The 12,957-nt window shown below is 41.4% G+C and overlaps 1 protein-coding gene across 2 annotated transcripts in view; it reads right to left on the reverse strand.

Moving 5' to 3' along the window:
- Positions 1–12,957, reverse strand: part of SMAP1 (small ArfGAP 1) — a 150,651-nt gene that overhangs the window by 21,542 nt on the left and 116,152 nt on the right. For both annotated transcript variants that reach the window (XM_074991076.1, XM_074991074.1), the window contains exon 7: positions 12,550–12,634. In XM_074991076.1, the coding sequence (XP_074847177.1) occupies positions 12,550–12,634 (85 nt within the window). The remainder of the gene's footprint in view (positions 1–12,549; positions 12,635–12,957) is intronic.

Raw genomic sequence — 12,957 nt, forward strand, 5'->3', positions numbered from 1 at the left:
GTGGAGCACCCAGGGGGACACTCGAAGAAGAAATGTACAGTACAGTTACTTAGAAGTAGGTACTGAAGCAACTTTAATGTAAAATATAAACAATTACTTGAAATGTTATAAAAAAGTCTAACATTGTAATACATTAACCAAACAAATTGTGGTACATGTTAAATAATGAATAATCTTAAACCCTTCAAAAGCACCAAGGACATCTATAGCAAATCCATAAACCCATAAAGAATATAAATACTACTACATTTGCTATGCCATAAAATTATTTTCCACTGCTCTAGCACAGTACCCATGAATTGCCTGAAGGAAGAAATTCATTCTGGAGGGCGACCACGTTGTCTGAGCATCAGCATTAAAGACTCAATGATAATACATGAAACTGTGGCTTGTAGCAGCAGACACGTGAGAAATGGAAGAAGGCAAAAATGAAATTTCATATACTGTACTTTGCTATTAATTTTATTGTAGGATCATTTTTTAAGAATGTATTCATGGTAGAAAAGTGTGCAAGTAGGATGCATCATTTAATTTAATTCATAAAACTTCTCTATTACTTACTCACACATAGGCTATTATTTCAGCTCTCTGAAATATTTCTGGCATTACGTTTCTCAATGCTAAAAATAAACAATTGACAAATCAATGAGTTGTTATTTATCTGAGAAATAAATTAACTGGAACAAACCCCAAAGTTTACTGTATTATGTAAAACACCATTAAATCCCCTCTCTCCACACTACTATTCACCTAAAAATAAATTCCAGGTTCCAGATGTCAGTTTGCCTACAAGACAACAGGGAGGACAAGACAATACTGTCTCAGTGTTCTCTTCTGCCCTCAACCTACAGCATACGGGCTCGTTGCAATTCAGCATGGAGTTGCAGACTAACATGTCTACAGTACCAGTTTTACCAGTAAAACTTTTGCTGGTGAAGAGTGTGAAAACCACTCCCTGACGATGTAAATTTTACTGGCATGAGCTAAAGCAGTTCATTGGGAATGGTTTAATTATCCCAGCAGAAGTGTGTCTGGCTGTCAAAGAGTGGCTACGTGGGACACCTTACAGCAGCCCAGCTGTAGTGGTATAGCTGTGGTACTGTAAAATCCACAGTGTAGACATAAGCCCATGTTTTCTAGCACAGTTTGAACATATCTAATCCATAAATCTCTCTTCCAGCAATATCCATAATCCAGCATGATTTTAGTTAGCTGGATGACCAATAACTGTTGTGGCCAAGTTTCCTGTGGTCCTATAAAGTTTGTTTACAGCCTCTCAGTGTTCTGTGCTGTTATTTACCCCAAAATGTCTTCTAAAAGCTCAGTAAGCAGTGGTAGTGTTGGTAATATGCTAGATTATATTGACCTTCCATCATCTGGCAAACTCTCATCTACCACCAGTCAGGTCCTGAGGGTGCTGGATTAGACAGGTTCAACCTATACTGCAGATAAAAGTGACCAAATGGGAGAAAAGGTGAATGCAGTAAAAAAACAAAAAACAGGAGATCTTACTGCAGTAACCCAATTTCAAGAGTGCTTTGTTATAGGAAAATAGCGATCTCACAAAACAGGAGTCCTCTAGCTGCTTTGTGCTGCTATTTGGAGGTAGAACAGCTTGGAACAGAATAAGGAGAAGATCTAATTGAGTTAGGAGCCACTGAAGTTTAAGGGCAGCAGCGCCATTCCATGCAGCTGTGATGAGCCCAGTAAGGTATAACTGTCCTTGGCCCTGCCCTGGCCACCCTCCCATCCTGTGTGGGGCTTGCAGTGGCTGTCTGCACCATGCTAAGTCAGCAGGAGACGCTCTACTATTGATGTAACTTGTCTCTCTCAGGAAAGTGGAGTACGGACACCAACAGGAGTGCAGCCTTCAATCAACTTTGCATGTCTTCACCAGACCCACTAAATTGACACTGCTGCAATCTAGCCAATAGTGTAGACATGGCCTTAGCCTGTCTTCAGGCTCCTGCGGAAAGTGACTGAACCAAGGCTACACTGCATGAAAATATGAGCCCTTGAAGGAGAAAGGGCATGCAAGTGCTGTGCTACATTCAAAATCTGAACACCACAAAAGTCAGGTAATTGAAAATTATAGTATTCACAGCAGCTATGAGTTTCCTGCCCCTTCCCCCCCATGTATAACTGAATTCTGCATTGCTGTAGAGAGGTATTAACCTTTATGCATTAATATGTATATGAAGTGTGGCACAATTGCAGTTACTATGGGAACCACAACTTTGAATTGCCTGATCTTGCTGTGTAAAATCCCAATATAATGATGCTCTTTTTAAACATTTACCTCACCTTATTGTGAACAAGAGATGTTAAATACTTAAAAAAACACCCCAAAGGAAAACTAAAGGTGCTGATATACAACCATGTGATGATTTGGAGAGATTTTAAATATAAATTTTATTAAGTACACTAGACCCATGAGATATGTGCAAGTCAAATGTGCATATCTCAGGTTAACGTAACTTTGAATAGCGGGGAGCTGGCGCCTGGCTCTGGAATGCCAGCTGCCAGCTCCCCACCACTCCCTGCCACTCAGAGGAGCACAGAAACTGACCAGTTGCTGTGCTGGTCAGTTTCCCAGCTCCTGTCATGGGCAGCAGCTGAGAGCCTGACAGGAGCAGCTGCTGCCCCTGACCGGAGCAGTTTCCCATTCCCCAGGAGTGGATGACAGCTGGGAAACTGACCAGTGATGCATGCTGGTCAGTTTGCTGGATTCCACCAGCAGAGGGGAGCCGAGCGCCAGGCTACTGCCTGGTTCCCCACTCCCCGCCTCTCTGGGAGTCAGAAGCCAGGCTACTGCCTGGTTCCCAGCTCCTCTGACTTGCACAAAATTTGAGTTAAGTGAAGTTGCCCAGGAACACAACCAACCCTCGCATAACTTGGGGGTCTACTGTAAAATACGTAATGTCTCTCATGATTTCATTCTCTAAATATAAAAATGTTCATAATTAAATCAACTAATTACAGTACAAGTAAGTATACATGTACAGGCCCACCAATATTTGTCTGGTTTTAGATCATCCTCGAGTTATTATACTTAGCAAACTACAACCTCAATCTATTTCAATTATCGCTGCACATTCCAGATTACCTTTTGCACAGAACTGGTGACATGAGGGCTCAGTAGGATCCCTCCCCCAGTTCCTAATGGAGTCCCTTAAAATCAGCTTCTGCAAAGTACTGGAGGGGAAGGATCTGATGATGCAATACCATTTAGAGGGGAGGGTAACTTGTGACAGTTCCACAGTACCAAGATCTGTTTTGTAAGGTTTGTCTGTCTATCCACTTATATAAATGTTTAGGATCTGTCCTCCTTTCTGCAGTGGCAATGAGTCCCCTGCAGCAGAAACAGTGTGGCTTCACTACACAAGCTGCAGGAAGGCTTTGAAGAGGATGCATACAGCTCACAGGGTGCAGAGACCTGCTGTGTGGAAGCCTCCTTGACTACAGCACGAGGGAGAGGAGCATAGTGGGCCAGCAAATGGGTGCAGTGGGGTATCTCTGGTACTTCCCCCAAGATTGATCCAGATGGAAGGGGCTATAGAAACTATTCTAGCTACACAGTTGGCACAATCTACAAAGGAGTTCTGAAGCTGTTCTGCAGCCTGGAGAGCTCTTTTCTGCAGAATTTACTATACTCAAATTAACTGGGGAAAGGACAGGGGAAGGTGGACTGAACTGGATCCTGTGTGTGGTTGTGACTAAATCCCTGGCAATGTGGCCCTGCCCCAGCCCAGAAGCTTGCACAACTGCATGCTGGTTCATTTGATCCTCCCTAAGCTTCCTCCCTTGCTGGAAAAAGCCTGCTACAGTCATGGAAGATGCAGCATTTCCTACAGAATGCAAACATCCACGTACATGGATATTTGCATGCAGTTGCTGGTGGCTCTGGAACCTGCATGCCATCTCATTCCTATAAATTATCTTAAAATCCTGTGGACCATCGTGCTCCCCACCGCATGCAATTGCTCAGAACACAGCTCAATTCTGGTAATCGTAATAGGTACTGGAATTAAGATTTGCCCTTCTATGTGCAATTAAAACACCCCAAAGATAGTAAACCTGTGTGTCGTATCACTCAGTGTTTTTTTAAAACCTAGAGAGACTGAATTTTTGTTTGAAATATCACTAAGTTAAATATTAATAGACAATATAATTAAATTCTAGATAGTGTCAAAGTGTTTCCACTAGTAACCTCAACACCCATCTTACCTTATCTTATGCCAATTTTCAAACACATAGGTTAAATGACTTAGCAAAAGGCACAAATCAAAAAAATCAGAGAAAAAAGGCAGGAACAGAACTGAGGTAGGTGTACCTCCCTATCTGTAAACCACTAGATAGGTTAATTCCTCAAGGGTGTAACTATTAAGCCCACAACACTTGCCTAATGGATTTATATTCTCACATACAGGGTGCACCTCTGAAATCTTATACTGTCTTGTCTGGCAACTTCCGTGGTACAGCAGGATCATGGATGTTCTAGCGGACGGTGCAGGAGCCCCCTCTCACCCCAGGGGCTGGGAGCTCGAGCCCCCGCTGGTCCCTTCTAGCATTCTCCTTTAGCCCTCTGGCCTGACCCTATCACATGGGCTAGAGAAATAAAGGGTAACAAAAACCACCCAAATTCTTCAAGTGCTTTCTTGTGTCCATTGCACATGGGCCTGCTTGCCACATGCACCAGTGCTGGGAGATTTTCACTCAGCAGTAGCTGTAGGGGACCCAGCACAGGCACCCCCTGGAGCAGCATACAGATGCCGCACGATATAGGGTGCCTCCAGCCTCCTCCTCAGTTCCTCCTTGCCACCAGTGACAATGCTTAGAACTGCGTGCTGTGGTTTTGAGTGCAGTCTCAGACTAGCGTTTTCCCCCCTTTCAGTTGTACATAGTTTTTCCTCTAGTTAAGAGCCTCTAAGAGTTGTAGCTTAGCATATAGATGGTCCCCATTAGGGACTTAGCCCAGGGATGAGGCATGCATGGTTACCCTGACTTTAAAGCCTGTGCCACCTGTCAGAGGCCTATGCCAGTTAGCAACCTGCACACTGACTGCCACTGCTGACTGTGTGAAGCCACATCGCTGGTGAGCATCAGATCTGCAGATCCTTCCACCCAAGGACAGCTGGGGACAAGGCCATTTCCCTAAAGCAGGGATGGAGAAACACCCAGCCCGCAGTCCGGATGCGACCCATGGCTTGTCTGCATCCAGCCCCTGAGGCTCAGGGCTCCCCACCTCCCAGCCCTGCCATGGATCCAGCCCACAGGCTCTGCCTGGTGTGGGCAGGAAGCAGCACTGCCACTACTTTCCGGGCCACCACTCCTGCTTCCCGCCCCCCGGCTGGGGAAATGGCTGCCAATCAGAACAACAGGAGGGCAGTGCCTGGGAGAGGCAATAAAAAAAGCCTCTTTCTAGGGAGCATTTCTTCACGCTGCTGCTCCACCAGGCAGGGTAGGGGGCCGCAGTGGTGACGCACAGAGGTAAATGCCCCTATTCAATGGTCAGAGTCCTCCACCCCCAGCCTGCTTCTATCCAGATCTCTACCCCAAGCCTACCCTACCCTGATTGCTCTGAGTGATTGTAGCCAGTTCCTGCTGGTTCTAGATTAGCCTTTTTTTGTTTATGCTGGAAAAAGGGATTTAGTTTAGAGCTATATTCTTCCCTCCCACCTACATGACTGGTGGGGGCTCCAGCCTCCATGCTGCTAGAAGGGAAGAATATAGCTCTAAACCAAGTCCCTTTTTCCAGCATAAAGGAAAAAGGGCTAATCTAGAACCAGCAGGAACTGGCCACAAATCAGTCAGAGCAATCAGACCAATTAAGACACCCTGGCACCTATTTGGAAGTTTCCATAATCAAGTGATCCCAGACTAATCTGGACACCTGGAGCCAATGAAGAACCCATTGGTATTTGTTGAAAAATGGCTCCCCTTCTGAGAGCTCACTGTGTGAAAGGAACTGGAGAAGAGACGCTATGGTGGATGGTCTGGGAGGAATCACTTGGAGGGGCAGCAAACACTGGGGCGTATGTTCTCCCTTTTAACCCGATGCTGGCCACTGATGAGGGTGGTTCAATAAAAGGAATGCTGATCCCCTCGAGAAAGTTTCTAAACTGGGTGCTGCTCTTAGTTTCTGAGACAAGTAATCCACTTCAGCGCAGGACCCACTAAGGCAGAGGAGGAGGAGTTTTGTCACAATAGTTTGAACTTATTTTGCACCTTGGCCTTTCTAATTTTGTCCCTATATACCTGTATTTGTTCACATTCATCCTTTGGAATTGGCTCTAGTTTCCACTTTTATTTTAAAACAACTGAAGTGCTCCTGATAAAGACAGGGTCATCTCTTGCCATATTTCTTAGTCTTTCCAACAGAGTGAGATAGTTTGCTCATGTGCCCTTAATGTCTCTTTGGAAAACTGCCAACTCTTTTGAACTTCTGTTCCTCTGAGATGTGCTTCCCATGGGCTCCTACCTACCAACTGCCTAAATGCCTTCAGCTTCCACCCAAGACACATCATACAATCCATTATCGGCAGCCAAGCATTACGATACAACCATATCTGCTCCAATCCCACAGACAGACAAAAAACTACTAGATCCTTATCAGGCATTCATAAAACTTAAGTTATGCACCAGGAGAAGTAGAGGGACAGACTGACAGAGCCAGACGAGTACCCACAAGTGACCAAATTCATGAAAGGCCCAACAAGAAAGAGAGAACACTTAACCACCTATAGCCCCCTCTCCAGTGCATCACTGAATCTACAACCTACACTGGAACACGATCCCTCACTCTCACGGGCCTTGGGTGACAGGCCTGTCCTCTCCTAATGACAACCACTCAAACAATACTCACCAGCAGCCACACACCATGTCACAGAAACACTAACCCAGGAACCTGTCCATGCAATAAACCTTATTGCTATCTGTCTACATATCTATACTAGATATATACTTTCCATTTTGGGGAAAGATATATAAGTTTGTCCACATTTACAGGAGACAGTGCTGCCCACTTCTTTTTTAACAAGTCAGCTGAAAGTAAGAATAGGCACTCTCATTACACCCTTGTAACCAGTGTTTCAAGATACTGACATGTCAGAGATACTAAATATTTATATGCCCCTTCATGCTTTGACTTGTAGGTGCTCATATCTTATATTGTTTTGTTTGAGTTCAGTCATGTTTAAAAAAAATCCACATTTGTAAGTTGCACTTTTGCAACGAAGATATTGCACTACAGTACTTGTATGGTGTGCTAAAAATACTCTTTTACAGTTCAAATATTTGTAATAAAAATAAGTGAGCATTCTGCACTTTGTATTCTAGGTTGTAATTTAAAACAATATTTGAAAATTTAATAAAACATTCAAAATATTGATAATAAATTTAAATGGGTATTGTATTGTTTAACACCGAGTTTAAAAATATCACGATTGATTGCAGTTTTAATCTGGAGATTTGTTGTGCATTAATCACATGGATTATCTATGGTTAACTGCCAGCTCTAACAGAACAACATTGCTCTTCAAGAGAGTTATATTGCTAAAGGAGAAATTTAACAGTATATTGTGATATGAACATATTATAAAACACTTAAATGTATCAAAGGTGAATTTATACTTACTAAGGAAATCATCTCCAAATAAAACAGTTATTGCTCCACTATAAACTGACTGCAGGAGGTAAGTAACACGCGGTACATATCACAGAAGCTTATCAGTATGCCTTCCTCACAATATTAAAATACTTTCATTTCCATGTATTTTTAAATATATTTTAAACATCTCATGTATTATGGTGGAGAATATGGACTGTCATTATTTCATCCCCTTCAAGCCACAGACATTGATCCATAAAGGTCAATCAATTGTATTAGCTAATGTCTGAGACAAAAACGTACCAGATACCTTATTTTCTTCTTTCACTACTGCTTTTCTGCTAAAATCTGATAATTGTGTGGGAAAAAAATGTGAGGCAAAACTAGGACTGTCTGTTTTACAGCCCAGCACATAATCTGTGAAAGCTTTAGACTTCAGATTTTTATAATATAATAAGCCTAAAAATGTATCACAAAGCAACACTATAGCACAATTAAGTTTATGAAATTTTAATTGGGTATGCAGCATTTTAATGCTATTTATTACTCTAAGGATGCACAAAGTGGGGGGCAGGCCCTCTCATGGGTGGCATGAAATTTCATAAGGGGGCAGGGTGGACACAGCACAATGAGCTGCTGAGTCTCAGACTCATCCATCTCGTTGAAATCTGTTACTGTTTGTATGTAGTGTATTCACATTTATATACCGATTAATAAAGTTTGTATGTTCTACATAGTTATTTTCTGACACGTGCCAATGGTATTTTTTCACATATGAACAAATAAATTTTTGGTCAGTTTGGATTACATTAGGCAGGTGCGGGGAAGGGCCCTGCTAATTTCAGGGACAAAAAGTGGGGCCTGACAAGAGGGTTTGCTCATCCATACTCAAAGTCATAATTTCATTCTGCAGAGAAAAGGGACAATTTTTACTTTGAAGAGTTTCCTGTCATCATCCCATTTTAGGGAAAAATTAGCTCCTCACAGAGCAACAGTGAGGTCTGGGCTTCCTAAACCACATATATATTCTGATCTCTGTACTTTCTGAAACACCTGCAGATGGAGGCCTGATGTTTCTGTACAGATTCCTAGACTGCTCCCTTTACTAAGCAGCATGGCTCTGTCAGGAACTCCATCCGCAACCGGTCCCTGCTAGCAGCTGCCTTCTGGCCTTTTTCTGGGGTATTCTGTGTGGACTTGTCAAAGCTAATAAGGCTGAACTATTATCTGAGCACAACATAGCTAAAAACCACACATCTTCCCAGTTATAACCTATTTCTTCCTCACAGTGGCCTTAATGAATTTTTTTGGGAAAATGGGAAAAATTGCTGACTAGTTGTGTCACCCCAACCAGCATGAATTACACCAAGAATGTTTTCCTTTTGTTCACATTGACAGCTCCTTATTTGCTTGAAAAAGTGCAAAAGATGACTGATAACTACCAGACTGCACACAACACATCAAAATAGACAAAACAAATGGAATCACTTCGTAGCTAAAGAATTCCTTTCCTCTTTTTCCCACCCATTTTTAAAATATATATAGTTAGGGTGAAAATTTGATTTTTTTTTTTTTTTTTTTTTTTTTTAAAAACTCCAATTATTTAGAATGCCATCTTGATTACAAGACAAGATTTTTATTTTGGTACAAGGGAATCAAAATCCTGTGATGGCAAGCTAAAAATTTATAAATGTGTCTTTCTGAATATCATGCCAAGAATCTCAGAAAGCAGCAGCCAGCAAAAGTCTTGTTTGGGTGACCATTACTGGATTGCTGTGAAACAGCTTACTTTAATAAACAGTATTTCCATTTTAAATTCATCACTTCTCTGCAGGATGCATCAGTAGCTAAAGATGAAGTATTAGACATGGCAGTTTCCATTGCAATAAGGGTATACTCAAGGCAAAACTTTCATGCTCAGTCAGAAAAGGTAATGAACAACATAACATCCATTTATTTTTCAAATTGCCTTTCCTAGCTGTGGTCCCAAAATGGGTATTTATTAGTTGCTAAGATGCAAAGATGACCCATCTGCTGATCCTTCTTTTTGCATTTATGTGAGTACAATGGATAACATCTGACTGCTGCCTGCCACATCTTACACAAGCAGATGCTGCTGCTCCTCTCTGAGGTGTTGGCCTTATTTTAACCCTTAGGCAGAATCAGAAGGAAGCAATGTACATTTAACAAAGTGCATCTGGCAGGGGGTGGAGCACCAGTAAGCATTACATTTCTGAAGGATTTTAAATAGAAAATTCACTGGACATTTATTGGAATTGCGTGGCCAAGAAAAAGATATTTTTAAAAACTGTACCTTTTGAAAGAAAAAAATAGGTCATGAACAGCCATCTTGGACTGGGTTGCCAGGTGTCTGTTTTTTGGACTAGAACACCCACTTGAAAAGGGACACTGGTGGCTTAGATCTGCACTGGAGCAACAGATGTCTGGTTGGTGGTGCAGGCAGCCTCCCGACCCCACTCTCAGAAGTGGCAAAATGTCCCTCTCCATCCCCTCCAACCAAGGCACCAGGGCAGCCACAGGCACTCCACATGCTGTCCACTCCCTGAGCACCAGCTCCACAACACTCACTAGTTGGGAGCTGTGGGGGCAGTATTCACACACAGAACTAAAAGAACAACATGGTGGCCACCTGAACTAAGTCCACACCCAACCCCCACCTCATACACATATGTATGCCGCGAAGGGTGGCTCAAATGTCCCACGAAGCTTTGCATCCATCTGGTCAGAAAAGAGACTGTTTGCTAACTTCCTGTCTGGGAAAAACTCAATTATCAATAGATGTAGACGTGAAACACTTTTTTGTTTGTTACATCTTTATGGTCCCCACTTCTCTATTGTTAATCTGTATGGTCTCTGTCTGGTTCTTTGTCTGCTACATAAACATTTTTGCTGGGTGTAAACCAATTAAGTGGTGGGATAAAACTGGCTGGGTAATCATGTTACAATGTTAGCACTGATAAATTACATTTTAATAAAGTGATTGGTTAAGATATAACTGAGTCTATTACTATGCAAATTGGAGCAAATAGGAAGTAGGCTGGAACAAAGGGAAAAAAGGATATTGGAATCATGTTTGCTGGAAGCTAACCCTAACAAATATCAAACTGCACGTCTGGACTTCTAGTATTGCAGATTTCTGTTCACAGGGGAAGAACCAGGGAATGGGAGGATGAAGGGATAAGCTCTCTAACAGTTGTTAATGATACATTTTATATCCAGTAGAAAAGACGCTTATTTAAAATATCAGTGTGAATTGTAAGTGACAGCCAAATAAAGCAGATAGCATGAATAAGCAACATTAGGCAATAAAGGATTGACAACTTCATTGCAATACTCTTCGCAGCTCTGATCTGACTAGCTCATGAAAAGATAGTCTTCAGTTTTCCACATGCTGTGGCATGAAAAGCATAAAGTACACATCTTAAGAAAAAAACTGAAGAATTATATGTAGTATCTTTTTCTGCTTCCACTTTTAACCTCCCATGTACCCACCAAAAGCAAAACCAGATTCATACAGGTTGCATTTCTAAAACTAGCACTCTCTGATCCAGCAACATCCATGGTCTGGCATGACCATGGGAGGGGAAGAGCACAAGGCTAGAGCCTCCTGTGGCAGCGCAGGCCAGGATGGAGTCCATCCACCCTTATGCCCCCTCAGCAGCTGGGTGAGCAGCCCAGTGTGAGGGGCAAGGGCGAGGCAGGACACCTGCTGGTCTTGGGATGCCCCCAGTCTAGCAAATTCTCTTGCTCATGACCAGACCACCCCGCACCAGGGAGATGCGACCTGTACTACACTTGAACCTCCTTAATCTGTATTTCTGTAATCCAGGAACACCAATGGTTCAGATCCCTGCATGTCTGCAGTGCCATAATTATATTAAAAACAAAAGTTTAAATACAGTGAAATAGAAAAAGTATGCCTACATTTATATTATGTACTGTCTAGCAAACATTTAGCTTGTAAACATGATAAATGGCAGAACACTATACTGTACAATTAGTGGTTCTCTGCTTAATTACCTACACATAAGAAAATACAAGCTAACAGTCTACATACAGTGTATTAAGGATTTCCCTTACGGCATGTTGCACACGTATAGTACTCTATAATGATGGTTTGTATATAAAAAGCATTAATAATAGACTGTTTACCCTTCATTATGGTGAACACCCAAGACAGGAAATTCCATAATCTGGCATAGGAAATTTCCTACGGTTGATGGATGAAAGAGGTTTATATGTACTAGAAAGATCAGGTGTGGTTTTTAAGATATGGTGTGCTTGGCAATTTTTTAAGAAGTGGCAAAAAGAATATGAAAAACATTACATCTGTAGATAGACATTGCACAGGATAAACTATTTCTTATACCAAAGCTAGTTCAAGACAAACACATTGTCATCTGCCAACTCAAAGGTGAGGGAAAAGGTATGTTAGATTAAATGAACAATTGCTGCTTTTGTCATGAAACCTACATAAATACTGAGATTACATGAAAATATGAGGGTTGGCTGCATTCAACAGAAACTGCATACTATTCTTGTGTACTAGCATATTGTGAAGATATATATCCTAACAGTAAAATGATAAAAAGCCATACCATTTTGCTTCTTAAAAATATTTTTGTACTTTCAATGCTGAAATGTCCAAGTTCACCAACTGGGAAGATCACTGACAGGTCTTCCTTCCCTAAGGAGGGGATTACTTGTATTTCACTGAAGACAGCACTGACAAACATATACCCTCTCGAAGTTATCCTTTACAAATGGAATGCCACAACCTTAATCATAAAAATTTCAGGTTCAACTAAAATGTCTGTTGGTGTATTGAAGGCAAAGACAGTATATTCATTTTACTGAAATTCTGTGCAGTTATTTTTTTTTTATAAAAGTAACAGAGAATTTCATTATTTATTACTTACCGAGTCCTAAAAGATCAATAGTAGGTTCTGGTGGTTTCTTGGGACTTGCTTTAATTTCTAATTGCTGGTCCTCTTTCTTCTGAGACTTTAGAAAGAAAAAAAAAATATTCACACAAATAAGTTTTAAGATACATGATACAAGGCTTCTGTTAACCTTTGAAAGAAATAAGGATTTTAAGAGTTTTGACTGTATCACAAATAAAGTTGCTTTCTAGACTTTGAATATTAAAGTCTATAATCCGACTGTTTTCTAATGAAAACAAAGCAGACATGGAGGAGAGGTGGGAAGGAAAACAAATATTCTTCCACCAGAGATTTATGAAAATTCCAAGTACAATATAAACTATGGATTATTCAATGGATTTAAGACCCATCTAATATTTAAAAATAGAGTTGAGAAGTATAATA

This window comes from Carettochelys insculpta, chromosome 3, assembly GCF_033958435.1.
Source record: "Carettochelys insculpta isolate YL-2023 chromosome 3, ASM3395843v1, whole genome shotgun sequence".
Classification (NCBI taxonomy): Eukaryota; Metazoa; Chordata; order Testudines; family Carettochelyidae; genus Carettochelys; species Carettochelys insculpta.